The sequence below is a fragment of the Mesoplodon mirus genome (assembly GCF_964341445.2).
Source record: "Mesoplodon mirus genome assembly, chromosome: 2".
Taxonomy (NCBI): Eukaryota; Metazoa; Chordata; class Mammalia; order Artiodactyla; family Ziphiidae; genus Mesoplodon; species Mesoplodon mirus.
The window spans coordinates 213,989,974-214,010,704 of NC_138977.1; the positions used below are offsets into that span (position 1 = coordinate 213,989,974).

Genomic DNA, 20,731 nt, shown 5'->3' on the forward strand with positions numbered 1-20,731 from the left:
GCTTCTGGCCACACTGTCCTGATTTCCTTTTGTCAAATTCTGTGACTCAAGTCATCTCTTCCACGTGGTCTAACACTTGACCGGTCTTTAGTTATGTCCTAAGGTAGTAATGGCTTAACATTTGAGGTCTAGGCTACATGGCAGAAGATGCTCTAAACACTCTAGATACTGTTTGACCTAAAGCCATGTGTCCATACAACAGCTGCCAGGCTCTTTGGGAAATAGCAGGGTCTCTGCTAATTAGAGGAGGGGGAGCTCCATGGCGTCCCCTCTCAACCTGCTACCTGGCAGCGTTACAGTAGTAGTCCTGCCACAAGGACCAAGAGGCTTAAAGTCACCCATGTGTGGGTAGGTCCCCACTCTCTGCCTTTTCAGGCACCCTGACACCACTTTGCAGAAAAGGGTCAGTTTGCAATCATAGCTGGATGGCAGGGTGTGCTGGTCTTCTGCTTGGACCAGGAGTCGGAGACAAGACTGAAAGGAGGTCTAGACCTGGAATTCTTCTCTGAAGGTATTGGGCGCCCAGCTTCACCAGATTCTGTTCACGCCAGGGCCGCGGTGCCCGCTCCGTCATTTCAGTCAACCATCTATCGTGAATATCGCTCATTTTATCCACAAAACTTTAATATTTAACATCCTTTATGCTAATTAACTGAGCCTTTGGTGAGGCTTTACATAGTAATATGTGAAGCCCCACCATAGACACTCTGGAGGGTGGGTCATTTAATGAATGGCCTTAGAGCACTCACCATGTTCTGGCATGATTCCAAGCACTTTGAACTTGACACGTCATAACCCATTTAATTATCTTAAGAACCCCATGAGGTACATATTAACATTGTCCTCATGTCCGAGATGAGGAAACTGAGTCACAGAGAAAAGTTAAGGAATGTTTCCCCAGATGGGGTGTGAGGACCTTGAAAGTGAGCCTATGGGGGTCTGTCCTCCAACCTCCATCCACAGAGCTACGCCCAGTGCTGGGCACACAAGAAATATATGTTGGTGATAGATAGGGGTCACCCATATGGCAACTGGCTTTACTGAGCGGCCTGAGGTTGGAGTGGGTGACTAAGTATGTGTTAGCTGAGAGCTATCCTGTAATGACTAATGGAACCCATTTTGAACCTATCATTCTTCTAGTATGCTTTCCTCCAATCTCCATGGCTCAGAATTGGCCTCTGCAAGGACCTGTTTTCCTAGATGTCTGCAGATTGGCCTATTTGGTCTTTTCTCAACAGAGACACAAGTCTCTTAGGCATCTTAGGCTGCCATAGCACCCAGCACTCAATGGAGTCTCCTAAAATGAATGAAAGAATGCATGATTCAGGAAGACAAATCACATAGTTGTATGTGTGTGTGTTGTTGTTTCCAATTCTGTCTAACTCTTTTTATAAAAACTTGCTTCATTGACGATCATGCCAATTTGGAGAAAGATGTACAGTTTCCATAATAAATTACAAATAAACCAAGAAATGGAATGGAAAAAGGGAGAAAGATAAACGAACACAAATCCAGTGCATGCTGTGTGCTAGGCACTTTCACATATATATTCTCATTTAACACAAAAAACATATTTCAGACAAGCTCAGAGAGGTTAAGCAACTTGCCCGAGCTCACACAGCAAGTAAACAGCTTTGCCACTGGCTCTTTCTGATTCCAACCCTGGCTCTTGCCACTGCACCACAGAGGCAGTGAGAAAATGTGCTTAGGAAAGATGTCAATGTCAGGCAGTGTCTAGAAAATGTACATTTTAGAGAAATGCTCAGAGGTCTGCCTTCCCCAAAAGAGAAAAGGCTTTTGAAAATTTCACTGCACCCTCTATTCAGAATACCCACAAGTCTAGACAGAAAGGGACACCTAAATCTCAAGATCCCTCCTCTCTTTCACGTTTTCTATTATATCGAAGGGAGGGGAAACTTTCCAACATGTAAAACGTATGTAGAATTTTATTCAAAAATGTTTAACAAATCAAACACACACTTAGAACAAGAAGCATCACACAACCCAGGTGATAGCTCTTTGTGAGGCTGGAGATCCAAGGGGGATCTTGTGTTTCTGTAGAACTGATGGGATGGGAGAGATTGGGGGCGGAAAATACACCCTCTGCCATAGACAACCACTGAACAGAGGAAATTCAAAATGAAAGAGGGAAGATTGAAGCTGCACTGAAGGACCAAAGAAAGGAAAGAAGCACAAATTGTCACATCAATTATTGTGTGAAGATCCTGAGGTGTTTAATTCATACTGGGCTGCGTTGTGTTTGGAGGTTACACAGTTGTTTTGCATCAGTGGTTCTTATATTTTTCCAAACTTCATAGATCACAGGAGCCAGAACTACCAATGACCGAAGACCAGGGATCACTTTGGCAAGAGGGAGACAGCTCTGAATTTGGAGTCCATGGGGAGCCCTTTTGCCGAAAGAGAGGCTTCTGGCATCTGATCAAACATGGCTGCCCAATGTCCCTTCATCCATCCATTTATCCAACCAACCAACCATCCGTTCATCCATTCAGCCAACAAATAAATACTGACACTCCATGCCAGGCCCTGGGCTAGGGGATAAGTTAGGGCAGTAAACGCGACAGACGAGGTCTCTGGTCTTACAGAGAATACTGCATAGCTGAGAAGAACCCACAATGAGACCAGATCTAACGGGATCTCAATAAGAATTTGGGATTTCATTCTAAGTGCAAAAGGAAGATATCAGAGAGTTTTAGGTTGGGGCATGACATAATATGATTAGGCTTTTCAACAATAATGCTATCATACGGTGGAGAATGGATTTAAGAGCAGGCAGGAATGGGCTTCCCTGGTGGCGTAGTGGTTGAGAGTCTGCCTGCCGATGCAGGGGACACAGGTTCGTGCCCCGGTCTGGGAAGATCCCACATGCTGCAGAGCGGCTGGGCCCATGAGCCATGGCCGCTGAGCCTGCGCGTCCGGAGCCTGTGCTCTGCAGCGGGAGAGGCCACGGCAGTGAGAGGCCCGCGTACCGCAAAAAAAAAAAAAAGAGCAGGCAGGGGTGAAAACAGGCAGAGCAGTGAAGGAGTTATTGCAAGAGATTAGGCAGGATATCATGTGGGCCTGGACTAGGGTGGAAGGTACTAGAAGGATTTGAGATGCATTCTGGAGGTGGAAACATGCTGATAATTTGGGTTTGGGGAAGGAGAGGAAGAGTCAAATGATGATTTCCAGGTTTCCAACTTGAAAAGCCATGTGTATACTGGTGCCATTTTCTAAGATGGAGAGGATTGGAAGAGGCTGTTGACTCTTCCCATCCTCCAAATGGCATTTCTTGAGCATCTACTATGTGCTAGAGACTCAACACCTGCTTCTGAGAAAAAGAAGCAAATCTATGTCATAGGTTCATCCAGACTCCTGGCTCAGCCTGAGAGACAGAGACCCTTCATAGGTGATGCTGAGGTACCACGTGGAATTCAGGATCACCAGTGTGTCCGCGAGGTTCCCCCTCCTGTTTACTCAACTCCAACTTGTGCTCATCAGATCATAAGGTGTTTAAAAAATGAAAATTGACCTGGAATTGGTCATTGGAAAAAAATCCTTATTTTTCTTATAAAATTGACTTAAATATAATGAAAATCATGCCAAACGATCAGGGTTTTCAATTTCCTCTGGCCAGCAGGGAGCTTAGCTATAAATTTGTAGCTTGGCTTGCTTAACAACTATGTAGAGTTTATGATTCCCATAATAGCATTCTGGTTTTCTCCTTGATATTGATTACCTCAACTAAACATCTGTCACTGTCTGCGCCATGGACCTGGAGCAGTCTGGCCACGTTTGTGGCTGCAGCCATCTCTGATTAGACCAAGTACTGACAAGGGATGTTCATTCAAAACTTGGCTATGCCATTCAGGTTTCCTGAATTGGATATTTGAACTAAGGGATGCGGGGTAAATTCCCAGTTAATAGCTGGAGTGGATGTTCTAGAGTGTGCCACCATATCCCCTCTTCACAAATGAAGCCCTCTTTTTCTCAGCGGCCAGGTGTTGGCTGTTAGGGGCTCTCAGCTGCGTTCCTCTCTGAGCATTCCTCTTAACCAGGGCTGCCTTGCCCAAACTCACACATCTTTCACAGGCAGAGTCCCTAACCAGTGACAAGATGGTCCCAGTACAAAGTCCCAGCCCCCCTTGGCTCATGGCAGGACAACACTGAAGGCCATCCCAGCTCCAGAACATTCCGTGAAATGGGCGTCTATTGTGACTGCCTTCCTTCCCTCCCTCCCTGATGGGTGTTGGTCCTGAGAGTACTACCCCACAAACTTCCCGCCCACAAATCTCAGCATCTCTGTTTCCCAGGAAACCCAGCCTAAAACCAGTGGCTGCGGTTGCTGGAGGACATGATCTCTGTAAACACTGGGCACATTGCCACCCCTAAGAATAAGGGATAGTAAGGAAGACGAGAACATGGAAATTGGTCAGGCAATGGGCAATCTTTGCTTTTAGACAAGTTGTTTCCTTCAATAAGTTCTTAGGTGGCTTGGGGTAAAGGGCAAAACCACCACCCCAAGACTCTCGAGTCCATGCAGTGGAGTAGGAAGAGCTTCAAACCTGGCTCTGTCTCAAGCTCTGTGACCTTGGGCAATGCACTTAACCTCTCTGAGCCTCTGAGTTTCTTTATCTGTTAAATGAGCCAAATCACCTTTCAGGGTAGTTGCAAAGACTGTATGAGCTCAGAATTGTAAAAGCACCTGGAACACAGAAGCTGCTCCATAAATGCTGGTTTCTTTTCACAAACATGGGGTGAGGGGCACCCTAGTATCTTCCAGGTCAGGGAATGGGGCGTGTGGTACAATGGATCTGAGCATACTGAACCATGCTGGTGTGTGTGTGTGAGGTAGACTGGGGAAAGGTTACTGCCCCACGCCAAGTTAACAAGGCATCTCCCCTTCCCCCCAAAAGAGGGTGCCCCTGGAAGTGAATGGATCAGGCAGAGGTCTCTGGGAACAACGGGAAGGAGCAGTGACATGTCCCTACATGATGTCATCTCTGATTAGGGATGGCTTGAACAATTTAGCCAAAGACCAGCCACATGACTCTGAGTGAGGATCGTCATGGGAAGGTAAGTCCATGAGACTGGCACCTAGTCTGTCGTCTGTATTCCCAACAGCACCGTCTGGCACATAGTAGGTGCTCAATAAATCCTTGTAGAAAGAATGACAAATGATCTTTAGTCCCACCACCACACAAAGAAGTTCTGATGATTCTGGGGTTTGGAGGGCATAGTTTCTGGATAAACTCTGAGGGCAGCAACACCATCAGCCCAGGGCCTCCTCCTGTGTTCCCCAATGTGTCTCCGTTGTTTTCCAGGGCCCCTCAAGTTGCGAGACGCTCTGGCTACATCTGCAGCTCTCTCTCCTTGAGAAGTGATCCACAAACTATGGCCCTCTTTCTGCAAATATGGTTTTATTGGAACATAGCCATGGCCACTGACATAAGTACTCTCATCCCTCGGTGTCTGGGGAGTATTGGTTCTAGGACCCTCCGCAGATACCACAATCCATGGATGCTCAAGTATCTTGTATAAAATGGTGTAGTATTTGTATAAAACCTACACCACATCCTCCTGTATACTCTAAATCATCTCTAGATTACTTATAATATCTAATACAAAGTAAATGCTATATAAATAGTTGGAAATACAATGTAAATGCTATGTAAATAGTTGCCAGCATGCAGCAGATTCAAGTTTTGCTTTTTGGAACTTTCTAGAACTTTTCAAAAAATATTTTTGATCCGTGGTTGGTTGAATCTGCGGATGCAGAAGCGTGGATATGGAGTGCCCAATGTATTAGCTGTGGCTGCTTTTGTGTTAAAATGGCAGGATTGAGGACTCAAAACATACACTGGAGGGCCAGAAAAAAACTAAACTTTTTATTACCTGGCACTTTCAGAAGTTTGTTGACCCCTGTTCTAGAGAGAACAAGTGAGACAAGGGTCCCCCCAAGAAGGCAGTCATTCCTGTTCCTGGATTGGAGATTAGACTCACCGAACACAGGTCCTTTCATCTGTGAGGATCTGGGAGCTCAGGAAATACCATCCCTGATACCAAAGCCAGCGTGTTTTGCAGAGTCTGCTCCACACCAGCAGCTGTACTTAGCCCCTTACCTTTATGCTCTCACATGCACCTTGAGGTAACGCCATGAAGTGGGAACCACAGCATCCCTATTTTGCAGATGAGGAAACCAAGACTCAGAGAGAGTAAACGATTGGCCAGCTATCCACAGCGGGCATGTGGTGGAGCCGGGGCTCACCCCAGGTCAGTTTTGAGTCTGGGCTGCTATTCCTAGGCCCTCCCCTCTGCTACCTTCCCGTACTGAAGGCCTAGCAGGAAGAAGACTGTTGTTATTGGGTTGGCCAAAAAGTTCATTCGAGTTTTTCTGTAACATGTTATAAGCAATAAACATGAAGCAGGCTGGTCCAGGCCCAACAGATGTCATGTAACCCAGTACATCAAAGGCTGGGTCTCCAGCCAGGAAATTGTGAGAGTCTTCCCTTAGGGTGGAAGAATCAGCCTCCTCTAGAACCAGAGTCCCAAGGCCTCCTGAGGAAGGACAGAGTCTCTCTCCTGCAGCATGTAACCCTACACATGAGAAAAGGTCCCCCAGAGCTCAAGAGAATAGATTGACTTGATCACATCTGAAACCCCCGCTGGGGTAAGGGCTGAAGTCTCTGTGTTTGGATTTAAAAAACAGAGATCCCAGGTAGGTTTGCTCTAACTCCCCAGATAAAACCATATCCCATGATAAACTAGTCTTTTGTCCTTCCAAATTAAAAGGATTAAGCATCTTTCAGAGAATTCTCTCTTTTCGGGCTACGTGCAGACGTTTATTCAATTGCACATTGTCATGATAATAAAACTTTAGGGACATAAGACAATATGTGGGAGACCTGTGGCTACTACACAAAGAGCACAATTGTTCACTTTTTGTTAGAGATAAAGGGAAGATTACACGCCAGGGAAATGAATCCGGATTCTAAAGGAGAACAACAAACTCACTGGGTCACTTCCTGTTCACGCAGGAAGAAAAGCTTCTGGTTTGTTTTCTGGGAATCTCTCCACAAAGTCAGACAGTCACTAGTTCACACAAGGCTTTGGAAGCTAAAAGAGATGCCTAAGTCACATGGCTGATTCAGTGATTTGACTTGCCTGGAATTTCCATTTCCACTTTTTACAGCCTGAGCCGATGCTCAGGCTCCAGCTGTGAACCTAGAAAAGAGCAACATCTTCGTGCATGCTGTCTTTGTGACCCTTGCTCTAGGACCAGGTAACCAGCAATGGTGTCAACGCCCCACCAAGGACCCACTTAGCCACTATCCCCACCTTCGCCATCTCCTAGTCTACGGAAGCCTCCCACTCACAAGGATTTCTCTTCCATCACGTTGCTTCATTCTTTTTCAGACTTATCACTAACTAAAATTAACTTCTTTCCTCTTTCATGGTCCGCCTAACTCCCCCTCGACCAGAATGCATGTTCCTTAGGAGCAAAGTTCACGTCCACCTCCTCTATCCTGGTGTTGCCAATGCCAGGCTCACAGCAGATTATCCGTGGATGATCAATTAATATTCATGTAGTGTTCCTGAATAAATTGAAGGGAGTTTACAAGTGCACAAAGACTTTAGCTTTCCATACCCAGTTTTCCTTTTCACATTGAGTTGGCTATGCTACCTAAGGCGCCCAGGTTACAAAGTATCCAACTATCACTGTAAGACAGTGGTTATTCCTTTGCTCATTCATTCATGATGTATTTATTGAACACCTATCATGAGTCAGCCATGTGCCAGGCATCCCTGCCAGGAATTCAATGGGGAGCAAAACAGAGTGCCCACCTCATGAGCTTTTGGTCCATTGGGGGCAGTGGGGAAACAAGTATTAATGGAAGAGCTATACAGGTATGCAATTACGACCCTGATAAGCGCCATGAAGGGAAAACTCATGCAGGGCTTCTGAGGAAGTAATGTTTGGGTTGAAATCCAAAAGATGGATTAACTAGGTGGCTACCTAAATGAACTTGCTAAAGAGTGATCAGGGTTAGAGTTAGGAACAGAGTTGGGGGTGGAATAAGGATAAGGGGAAGAATAGAGGAAGGTTAGAGAAGATCTTTTCCAGAAAAGTGTGCATGTATTATAGGGATCAGACGGATGTTGACCAGGAGTGAGTTGATGGCTGCCTAAATGAGGGTGGAGACAAAAAAGAAATGGAGAACAAAGGACAAATTGGGGGTAATTTAGGAGGTAAAGTGACAGGACTTGGTTTGTCCTTCAAGGGTTGTCTATCTGGTGGCTGGGGCACTGACTTTGGCCTTCTCCTGGGCTGGTACCTTTGGGGCCCTCCATGACCAGCAACCTGGCCCCCAAAGGTGGAAGCAGCCACTGAGGGGTCCAAGTACACATGCCAGGTAGGGATGGCAAATGGGTGAACAGGAGGCCCAGGTGAGCACCTGCCTCAGTCGGCAGCAGGGTTTTAGAACCTGGATTTAGGACTCAAGCGAGAGGATTCCTGGAGCCCTTGCGTAGATTCTTGTGGGCAGTGAGGTGTTTATAGGAGCTCACAGTGATGCCTATTAAAGAGATCAGTTGTATCCACGTGCACCCACGCTTCACAGGTAACTGTTGCTCTACATATTGCTACCTGTAACCAGTGCAGCTATAAAAGGAACGTAGGAAACAATTGGCCCCAAATATGAGCATCATGGGTTTTTTTCCCCCTCTTGATCAAAGAAAGACTCCAATGAAAGGAAAAAAAAAAAAACTAATTAAAAAGTTAAAACCTTATGTAATGAAATTTAAAAGAAAACTTTTGAAGCCAACAAGCAACCATGGGCAATGCTTCAAAGGGCCCAGAATCAATGTTTGTCAATAGCAGTTTTGCATCCTTTAATTTATTTTTCATGAATATAAAGCGTGATGTTATTAGGAGCCCATCCATGCCTTAATTCTGTTTGAGATTTGGTGAATCCGAACTCTATTAACATTCTGTTCAAATCAGCAATGTCAGAGGCCCGTGGCAGGAGTTTCACCCTATTAGGGCTCTCACCCTGTGGCTGGGATGCTAGTGAACCATCGGGCCTTCTGCGCTGAACACTCAGCAGCTACCCCCTCACCCCCAGCCCCAGGAGCCAGGGGCACTTTGCTGCTTTCTCTCCAGAAAACAAACCACCCCCATGGCTCAGCCCAGCCCCAAAGTTACCATTTGTTTAATCAAGATAGTTGGTTTGCAAAACATTAAACATTAAACAGTATTTGATGCCTAGTTAATAATTTGCATCCTCTTCATTTGTTCCTGAATCCTTGGAGACTGACACTTTCCCCCCTAAAGGCATAGACAACAAAAGAAATTGTTTTTAGAGCAAAACAAGAGTTCTTAAACTACAAAGATGTTTGCCAGAATGTCTGATCTCCATGTTCTGTTGTTAATGTTTCTGGCGGGAAAGACAGCCTTCGGGGTAAGTGTTCTTTTCAAATATCTGTAGTTGAGAGGCTCTGAGGTTATTAGGAGGACCAAACCAGCTGGGCCAGGAGTGAGGAGAAACTTTAGTTGTGAAAGGCTGGTGTTGTCAGGTCGAAAATGTCCTGATTTCAAGCGCTGATGCAGGCCTGTCATGTTGGTTGCTGTTAAGGGGCCAGTTCCATGAAGCCATGCAATTGACTTGAGCCCTCTTGGAGCAGCGTCTCCATGAATACCTTCCAACTAAGGAGATCAGAGCAAGAAAATCTGCTAAGGCAGTGGGTTGTGATCTGACATGGATCTCAGAGATCCCTCTGGGAAGCTGCTGAAAGCTACAAACTCTCTCTCCGTACATGCCAACGCACATACCACGTTCTCCCGCTATTTCAGGTGACACTAGGGTAAGAACCCCTGTGCTTTGGCTCTAGAGGAGAAGCCTGCGGGCAACAGGCTTACTTAGATGGATTAGATGTGGAGAGAAGCTTTGTGGGCAGCATTTTTTCTCCCATCACCCTGTAACCATGGCTGTAGTGCATGGGGCAGAAAGGAGCAGTTGCCCCAGGGAGGTCATGGTGAGAATGGAAGGAAAGGGACCTCAGGGGTTCTCACATGGGGGACTCAAGACATCCGGGAGCAGGTGAATTGTGGAGGTGTCGGCTCCTGCTGTGTGCCGCTGTGGTCCAAGAGTGTTAGCTGGGTCTCTGTGGACACGTGAGAGAGGGCCTTCACCAGACATCGCGCCTCTTGGATGGGTTGGAGGCATGAGTGTGGGCTTGGGAGCCAGGGTTTGAATCTCAGCTTTGCCGCCTTCTAGCTGCAGAACAAGTAACAAGTAACATCATCTCTGTGAGCCTCAGCTTCCTCTACTGCAAACCTAGCGATAATCTCCCCCAGATTTGGGGAGGGTCGAGACCGATTGAGTGGGGCAATGCATGTGGCTTTCAATAAATGTTAGCTCTTTTCCCTTGAGATTTCCAAAGTGAATACGAGTTCTCTATAAAAATCAGAGAATGCGCCCCTTTGTTGGAGTGGAGGGGGTTTGAATAGAGAACAAGAGAGGGGGGAGAACTGAAATAACAGTCATAACCTATTTATCTCATTAAATACCTTTGCATCTTATTTCCCATTTCACTCCATAGAGATTTTCCTGCAGGCAGCAGATTAAATTCCAGGTTTTCTGATTAGCACGCTTTAAAAACAACAGCTTCTCCTCCCCTTTTGGTAAACTGTACTCAGACATGTACCTTAGTTCCATGTTAAGCTGCCAATGACTCACCTCTGGAAGGGTTTTCTTTCCCAGTGATGACGTGTGTGCGTGTGCATGTGTGTGTGTGTGTGTGTGTGGTGTGGCTACAATGACCGGTTGTTATCAAACCCCCTACATCACTGATTGTTGTTGGATGTCTGGGGCCAAGATCCTGCAGAAATACCACAAGTCTAGAGAAAAGCGATGGAAACTATCAGAGGTTTGCAAGGGGCCCGGAGAAAGTACCAGTCAGAAAGACTTAGATCCTAAAGTTTGCAGGCAAGGAAGACAGTGGATGCAGTCTGTTTGAAATTCACCAAAAGGTAATGCTCGCCCCAAATCCCTTTTTTGCAAGCCCCAGTGAATGTTTAGGGTTAGCAATGAAAATATAAGTCAATATGGATAAAAGAGAAAATACGAGAGATAGCCTTTAGGCAATGAGATTAGTCAATTCCAAAGAGGGGATTCAGGGCTTTGGAATGTTTTCTTACTCCAGATGTGTGCCAGACAGGTGGTCGGGAGGGCAGCTTGTGACCCATAGACCAGTACACAGACATCCAGGGGAAAGTGGCCAACTCACTCAGATGTCTAGAGAGTTTGAGGCATCACCAGGAAGGAAGGGGCCCCATAGCCCGATGGACAGGGTGGCCTCTCCTGCCCCATGTAGCTAAAAATAATAACCAACTGCTACCATTTGATGAAAAATCCTGTGTGCCAGGCTCTGTGCTTTTGAGGCGTTGGTCTTTGGGTCCTCCAGAAGGACCCTAAGAAATAGGTACTGTTATTGATCTCAGTTTACAGATCAGGAGCTGGGTAAAGTGTCCTCAAGTCACAAAGCTGGGAGGTGGCAGAGCTGAGTCCTAGACTATGGCTGGTGTCCATCTGTCTGGATAAGGTCTCTTGCCTGGGGCCCTGGCTGAGGATGAGATTTCTTTGGTCCATATAGCTTCAGGGCATGGTCTTTCCTGTAGGGATTGGAGGCTCTTAGACCAGGGGCCTCTTTGCTGGGTGGAGGGTAACAGACTCCATGTGCCTCTGAAACTTTAAAGCAAAGGGTCTCTGCTTGCTGCCCATTGGAAAGATGCCTGGAGACCCTCCCACGAGTTCAGATCATGCAACAAAAATTATGAAGACTTCTCTGTAGGCTCGTCTTTAACTTAGGTTTTTATTCAGATATCCACGATCCAAAAAAGGTGCAGTCAAATATAGTTGCCATGGATTCCAGGGAATCCTTTTTAGTGCCTTCCTGGTCTGGTCTAGATTTGTTTTTCCTTACCTGTCAGTTTTGAATACCTGTCCCCAGCACAGTCTTGTATTGTTATTCCCATTTTTTGAAAGAGAAACAAGCCCAAAGATGTTGAACTAACTTCCCAGCCAGGACAGAGACCCAGCTCTGTCCAATTGCTCACCCATCACAGGAGGCCCGCTCAACGGTATTGTGCCCCGTCCCCAGGGCTTAGACATCTCTTCTTGCTGTGGTTCTTGGGGTGATCTGAGGTGCCACTGGCCTCAGCCATAATGTAATTTGACCTCTTCTAGGGTCATAAGCCAGAGGACAAACTTGTCGGGCCTGCCCTGCTTATCTCAGCCCATCCACAACAGTGGGCCTTACAATTAAAATGCATGTTTGCTCCCATTTCTAAGCTTTTTAAACCCTAGAGTTGTTTAGAGTTTAGAGTCCAAGAACTCTAGAACTCCAGAATCCTCCTAGGTAGAGAGTCACAAAAATGTCTGCATAGACCAGAGGTTGCAAATTGGCAGCTTGGGGTACATTCTGCTCACAGCCCGAGTTTTATTTGGTGGGTAGAAGTTCAGCCTGAAGAGTATTTTCGTTTCCTTTCAATTGCTTGGTGACATCTGAGAATCAGAACATTTCACATAACAATACAGATCCCCAGCTTTTCTTGAAAATCAGGCATTCTAGTAACACAGGCTCCCATTTTTGCATGGCACCAAGGGGAGAAGGAACTACTGCTTCTGATATTAGAAGCTGAAACCTCCCAGATCCCACAGGCCACAGCACTCTCTCTTTTTGACACCCTCTCTGCTTGATAGGTATACATTATCTACCTCATCCTACCCTGGAAAGAGAGAGGCAAAAAGAGAAAGAAATGGAGAGAGAGGCTGCTTGTCTGGTTATTGTTTAGAAACACTGTGGATGCTGAGGTATTAGAGCCAATTTTGGATGGTCAGGTAACAGGGCTCAGTGTCTGATTAATTCAAGCATCCAAATCTCTCTGGCCCCCAGGACCAAACAAGGCTTTGGATGGGATAACACGAACCACCTTTTTCAAAGCATCGATGCTTTGGAGTGTCAGAGTCTCTTTCAGGCCTAGGAGACATCACTTCCTCTTGCTGTAACCCATTCAGAGTCTTATGGAAAAGAGAGGGACTGAGTTGCACTGCATGTTCTTATAGATTTTTAAGAAACCTGATCCTAAGCACAAGTCCATCTCATTAGCTTTGGCAGTGTACACTGGTATTTAGGGAAATCAGGTCGCAGGAAATCACGTGTGTATGTAGGCACAGATATATTTATATTTTCAATTCATTAGAGTTTCCTAAATGCAAAAGCAATTCTTTTGTCACAGAGAAACAGCATGGCAGAATATTCGGCAGCCGGGATTTTAAATAAAACATGCTTTTTCTTCATAATTAATATAACAAGGTTTCCTGGCTTAGGACTTGGCAAAGATCCCAGGAAAAATGAGGGGAGGGGGTTGGTGTGACGTGCTTGTGACCTGATGAACAAATTCGAGGAAGAGTTTGTGCTGATTGAGCTCCCCTCAATTACTTAATAATTTGAAAAAAAAATTCAAACGCATTGACAACAGTGGCTAATTATCCTAATCATAATCATAGCAGCAAGTATTTATTAAGTTTATCAAGTCTTTACCATATGTCAGGTATTGTGTGCTTTATGTTTATTATCTCATGTAAAGCTTCCCAGCAGCCCTATGAGTTAAGGACCACTGTTATCCTCATTTTACAGATAAGAAACTAAGCTTTACAGAAATTAAGTCATCTGTGCAAATGGCCCCCCTGTGAGGTTACAGAGCTGGGATTCAAACCCAGGTCTGCCTGATGCCAGTTCCATGCTCATAACCACTGTGTTAGAGGTTGCCATGCCAGGCACTACCCCGTAACGACTGGGACTTTCAATGTGGAATGGAAGGTGTCCAGGGGGACAGGGGCCTCAGACGCCAGCTTCAGGCAGGAGGAAAAGCCACTCCCACTGGAGGCTCCTTCAACAATCCCGGAAGCGTTTCTTTCCAACACCAGAAGGATCAAGTCTTGCTAGGCAGCTAACCCATTAGCTCAGCGCTTTTAAAACTTTAGTCATGAACGAATCCATCTTCAGAACTTTTGCCAAAGCCCAGACTAGTTTCTTAATACTTTTGTTGAACAGACTCACTTTTTGTCTACCTAGATAGATATATTTTTAAAGGAAACCATCACTACTATAAATGGGAAAATCAAAGAAAATGAAACAATGCCACTGAATTCTAACTGGCTGCAGCTGTCACGCTAAAACGCAGAGCTGACGCCTGCTTTCTCCTTGTTAGGAGCAAGAGATAGAGGGGAGGGACTTACCAGTGCCACCCCAGTCTGCCTTTGTGATGTGATTGGAAGAGATGACAGTAAAACTGAGAAGGGAATGACTCTCTCACACTGTGTTTTTGATGCGATGTCTCTCCCTGGCCAGGCACCACCCAAATCAGCTTGGGTACCAGCAGCGGTTCATGTCCCACAACAGAGAAAGCACAGAAGTAAAGACAGCTTCAGGGGTGGAGTTGGTTCCCATCAATGGGGAAGTTACTTTCCTGAGAACCCCCGGGCTTTTCCTGAGACCCGACTGGCCAAGGAGGTGAATATGGGGCTTTTGCCCATGTGGTGGGCCTCAGACTCCACCCCCACCGGCCCTTCTGTTTCCTTTTTTGTACACCTGCCTTTTCAAAGGGTTCTGAAGTGCATGATCACACCCAGAAATGAGTGTTTGTTTTTATCCAGTCTCCTTATCCTGGATGGTCTCACCACCAATCCTTTAGCTCCCTCGCCACAAGTCCTGGGATGAGCCATTTGTATCAAAATTTCTCACTAAGTGCTTAGCTGAAGAGTAACCCACTGCAAATGCTGTGCTCTACCTGAGCGGACAAATCCCCCTGAATCAAACATCAGGTCGCGTAAGGGAATTCTTTCTTTTATCGCTGGGGGAACAAGGCACAAAGAGATTGAACAATTTGCACGGGAGCAAAGATAGACTCACTTATCTCCTTGTCCAGGAGCTTCAGGCCTAAGAGAGGTAAAACCGAAGTGTGGCCAATGGCAGAGTGAGCTGGGGGCTGATTGAAAATGCATGTTCTGGGCCCACTCCAGGCCCATGGAAGCACAACCTTGCAAGTGGGGCCCAGGGATCTGAATTCTTATCAAAAGCTCCCCAGATAAAAATGGAAATTCCCAGGGTCTACACACGGGACCCTCCTCTCTGCCCTGCCCCAGCCCTGCTTGCTGCACGAAGCTGCAGTCCAGTCTCCAGTTAACTGGGCAGAGGTCTGTACAGGTGGCTCTGAGGCAGCCTCACAGTGAGGCGACCCAGCCTTGAATTCCTCCCTGGCCCCATCCACTCGCGTCCTTACAGGAGCCATGTCACCCTGTTGGGCCTGAGCTTCCTCCTTTGCACATAAAGGGTCTAGGCCAGCTCCTCTTCACAGCGCCTCCTGGCCCATCGCTGTGGTCCTGTGAACAGCTTCATGCAGGCCCTCAAGAAGGAAACCACCCACAGGGACCTGGTGCCTTCTCCCTTGGCCTCCGAATTTCCCCATTAGAGCCGTCCCTCCTCACCCTGAGCTTCAGATTAAAGCAAAGCCACAGTGAAGCTGCTGATCCTGGGACAGCGTTGCACAGCTTGTGTGCTAAAGCAAGGATGAGATTCCTTGTGACTACAAAGGGCTGAGTGGCACCACCTCATACCTGTTAGGATGCCTAGAACCTTCTAAAAATGGAAAATAACAAGTATTGGTGAGGATGTGGAAAAATCAGAACCCTCATTTATTGCTGGTGGGAATGTAAAATGGTGTAGCCACTGTGGAAAACAGCATGGTGGTTTCTTAAAAAGTTAAACACAGTATTACCATATGACCCAGCAATTCTGCTTCTGGTACTGGCCCAAAAGAATGGAAACCAGGGAATCAAACAGATATCTGTACATCAATGTTCATAGCAGTCTTATTCATATAGCCAAAAGATAGAAACAACCCAAGTATCCAACAGATGAATGGATAAACAAATTGTGATATATGATGGAATACTATTTAGCCATAAAAAGGAACACATTTTTGAGATATGCTACAACATGGACAAACCTTGAAAACATTAGTCATAGTGAAATAAAGCCAGTCACAGAAGGACACATAATGTATGACCCCACTTATATGAGGTAGCTAGAACAGGCAAATTCATAGAGACAAAGTGGAATAGAGCTTACTACGGGCTTGGAAGAAGAAGGAAGAGAGTCATTGTTTAAGAGGTACAGAGTTTATGTTGGGGATGATGAAAAAGTTTTGGCTATAGACAGTGGTAATGGTTACATAACATTGTGAATGTAATTAATGCCACTGAATGATATACTTAGAAATGGTTAAAATGAAAAATATCATGTAGTATATATTTTACAATTAAAAAAAAATGACTGAGGCTTTGCACAGTTGTTCATCTCATGACACAGCTTTTTGCAGGAGGGGCCAGAGTGGGAGGATGTCATGAGGCAGCAGGTGGGATGGTGCCTGGGATACTGGCAACCCCTGTCCTCTGTCACCTCCGCCTCTCACCCTAACCTTGAGCTCTGTGTCCAGCAGTGGGGACTGGCCCTGCTGTGCTGTGCACTCCTGTCCCTGGCTTGCCTTCCAGCCCAGCAGCCTCACCCTCACCTGGCCACAGTGCAGAGTTCTCTCCTCCCCAGCTACCTTTAGGAGCAATGCAAATCTCTTCCTGGGGTGCAGTGACATCTGGTCTACCACCCGGTCATGGTAGAATAACTGCAGAGAAAGAGATGGCTGGAATTTGAGTCCCAATCTCTTACTTACCAGGTGAAAGATTTTTCTGCTATTGGTTCATTCTAAGTCAAGCTTCTAGCCCCAAAGGTCAGGTCTAGCCCCTCCCAGTCCTCTGAGAATATTTCCTATCAGTTCATTCCTGGAACCCATCAAGGCAGACTTTTAGCCTCTGCCTTTTTGTTTTGTTTTCAGGAAGGTCTAAAATTGTGAAAGGTAGAGGAAGAACCTGAGTTGAAATCATGACTAGAATAAAGATAGGACAGAAGAGATTAGACCTCAACTCCCTCCACCCTCAAGGAGATTACACTGTAAATCAGTAAGACTCCAGAAACAGGATCCTTCTCTCTGCCCCTCCCTGCCTTCCCCACCAACCACCTTGAGCCTAGAAGACACCAGATCATGAGACATGCTCCCTGTTGACTGGGCTGGAGGGTGGGATATAAACATTGCTAATAATTTGCTTCTAACTGGGGAAGGCCAAAGTCCTGAGCCACGGGTCCATTGTGAAAGCCCGATTGTAGATGGACTAGCAATTGGATCTAGAGAGGTCTCTGAATCTATTGCAAAGCAGCTACCTTTCCATGTGCAAGAAGCAGCTATTCCCAGCCCTCTAAGAGGAGCTGAGGCAGTTGTGACCACTCATCCCTGGTGAGACTGGGAATAAATATGGTGGAAGAAGCAGGCAGGGGCTTGCGTGCCTTTTGATCTGGGTGAAGATGTTTGCTGAGATGTGTTTGTCACAGTGGACTGGCTGAGGCTGCAGATGACTTTGGTCCCTTCCCCAGATGCCCATGGGACCTAGTGGCCCCTCTCTGTGTCTGCCCAGGCCTGGGCAACTCTGGACAAGATTTTCCCAAAGGTTTCCAAGAATAAGGACCCAATCTCTTCACCGGGCTCAGTGCCTTGCTTCTCTTAGGGTTAAGTAGCTCTCCCACTTCCTTCTCCATCTTTTCAACACCATGTTTGCAGGCTGTGGGTCCCTCATCCCTCACAGCAATGGCTCTGGTGTTAGACTGGCTCTTTTCTGGCCTGGCTCTATCATTTACTAGCTGAGTTATTTTGGGCAACTTAATCTCTGCAAACGTGTTTTCTCACTCTAAAATGGGCATAATTATAGTACTTCAATTATCAAGGATTCTGTGCAATAAAAGAGACAAAATGCACATAAATCATTTAGCACAGTCCTTGGCAACTGTCAGGTCTTAATAAATGTGAGCTGAGATCATAGCTGTCCCTTCCTGCGCCTCTTCCTACTTCTTTTGCATCGATGACCTTCCTCTTTAGATTTGCAAGTCCCAGGCATAGGAGTTCTTATTTCCCTATCTCTTTTGAAAACTGGAATGGAATGATGGGATGAAAGGAGGCGAATATTCTGTCTATCCATTCCCCTCAGCCCCCCGCCATCGTCCAGGTTAGTTTCAGGATCCAGGTATACGGCATAAATCACTGGCTATTGTCCTAGCCTTTCCGGTTTGGTCCCCCAGTATCCAGCCTGGTGTTTGGGCTGCCGGTGTCCACATTTCACCACAGCCTCTTTCTGAGGATGGATCCAGTGATCCACAAAATGAGTGGGTCTGCTTCGGACCCCTGGGACACCCTGACATGCAGCCCAGTCTGCACAGCTGGGCGGCAGCTGCTTCAGACCCCCTGAGAGCCTGTGGGATCTGAAGGTGCCCCCAGGCCAGGAAGGTCCTGCTTTCTTTTTGTTCGCTTTCCGTCTGAGCCCCAGCTCCAGCTCCAACTCCTGGGAAGGGCACGTCTGCCACCTGCTGGCTGTGGGCAGCGCAGCACCTGACTCTCCCTCAAGCTCCAGTTTTCCAGCTAAGATTTGGGGCTCTCGCCCTGGCTCAGGTCCTGAAGGGCTGGATGAAGACAGGTAGAGAGTGATGGGCCCTGACCTCCACACAAGCTTTATGGAGGGAGGATGAGGCAGGCAAAGGACCAGGACCAAGGCTGCGCTGACTGGCTGTGACGAGGGTGAGACTGAAGGAGATGTAACATTTGTTCTCAGGGTCCCCTCATGCCTCTTCTCTGTCACCTGCCTGCCACTCATGCCCAGAGATGTCAACGTCCGCTGCTCCCTGTTCAAGCACCCCAGGCCCAGAAACACCCTGAGACCTGAACCTGCCTTTCTTCTGCCAACCCCGCCTGCCACTACCAACCCCCACCAAACAAAATCCCCACCCCTTGTCTATTTCCTGCAGAAACAGGGCAGGGCAATAGTGATGCATTTAAGTAGGCACTGTCCAGACAACAGATGGCTTCTCTCCCTTTCTTTGCATGACTTTCTCCCCCACAACTTTTGATTTTTAATTTGTCAAACCTCCAGAAAAGTGGAAAGAATATTTCACTGATTATCATTCACCCAGAGAGATGCAACACAGAGCCTTTGCCGTAGTTGCTTTCTGCCATGATCTCTTATGCATTGGGGAAAAACCCAAACGAACTTTTTGGCCAACCCGATATATACATTTGTTTTGTTTGTTTGGTTGGTTGGTTGGTTGGTTTGCTGAATCATTTGCACCTAAATTGCAGACATCTCCCTCCCTACTTGAGCATCTTCTAAGAATAAGGACATTTTCCTACAAAACCACACTACCATTATCAATCTCAAGAAATTCAACACTAACGAAATAATACTGACATAACTCTATATTCAGATCTCCTAATTGTCCCAATAATATCTTTTAGGGCTTTTTTTTTTTTTTTTAAATCTAGGATCCAATCAAGGACCCACACTGCATTTAGTTGTCAGGCCTCTCTAGCCTCATTTAATAAAGAACAGCCTTCCCACCTTTTTTGCCTTTTATGACACTGACAATCTTGCAGAGTCGAGGCTAGTTATTTTGTACAAAGCCCACAGTTTGGGCCTGACATGTTCCTCATGAGTAGATTTAGGATAAGCATTGTTGTCCAGAATGCTACAAGTCGATGTTGTGCCCTATTGTGTGTACATCACGTCGGGATGCATTCTTTCTTTTTACTATTTTACCCAAAAATGACTGAGGGGGCTACAGTAAAACAGAAAATGAAAACTTCTGCTGAGGGTAGAGGAAGCAAATATACCGAACTGCCTAGACACGTGGGTACGAGGAAGATACATCACACTGACGGCCACTTCCTGGTCACCGAGACCCACCCAAAGGGAACCCTGTCAGGAGGTAGAACTCTTGTTTTCCAAGTCAGAGGTCAGCAAACTTGGTCTGTAAAGTACCCGATAGGAGATATTTGGGACTATACTCTCTGTGGCAACAAACGCCCCGCAGTTGCAGCACAAAGGCAGACACGGGCAGTGTGTAAGCAGGTGGGCGTGGCCATGTTCCAATCAAACTTTATTGGCAAAAACACAACAGCCGGGTTTAGCTCAAGGACGTTTGTTTGCTGACATCTGATGTAAGTGAAAGAAAATATTCCAGCTATTAAATAAGTAAAACTTTCTTTTTCTGGTAAGTACCGCATTGTAAAAAAACAAAAAACACTACCATCACCACCAAAAAACACTATTCCTATCATTATTTATTTTTTCAGCAAAAGTTTTTGAGGCATGCCGTGTGCCAAGCACCATGCTCAATGTTGGATAAATACATCAGTGATGAAACAGACAAGAGCCTCGACTTTCTTGTGAGGGCAGAGTTTGATGTGAGAGAGAGATAACATGCAAATAAACATACAAAATTACAAGCTGTAATGGGGACCATGGAGGAAATGAACGGGTGCAGAGATAAAACAATGGGGGCATGTCATACTGATAGGGGAGTCAGGGAAGATGACGTTTAAGCTGAGACCCAGTGATGGTCATTGGAGGGGTGGGGTGGAGAGCTTTCTAGGCAGAGGGAACAGCAATTGCAAATGCCCTGAGGTGGAAAGAGCTTGGCTAGTGCCATTTTGTACCTAGTAAAGAGCAGCAGGAGGGAGGGGTAGGGGAGGAGGTTTACAGGTCCTAGTTGGTGTTTGTATTTTATTCCAAGA

General features: G+C 46.3%; 1 protein-coding gene across 2 annotated transcripts in view; it reads left to right on the forward strand.

The window, feature by feature from the left end:
- Window positions 1-9,319: 9,319 nt before the first annotated feature.
- Window positions 9,320-20,731, forward strand: part of HABP2 (hyaluronan binding protein 2) — a 36,380-nt gene continuing 24,968 nt past the window's right edge. For both annotated transcript variants that reach the window (XM_082633706.1, XM_082633705.1), the window contains exon 1: window positions 9,320-9,461. In XM_082633706.1, coding sequence (XP_082489832.1) covers window positions 9,393-9,461 — 69 coding nt within the window. In that variant the 5' untranslated portion in view covers window positions 9,320-9,392. The remainder of the gene's footprint in view (window positions 9,462-20,731) is intronic.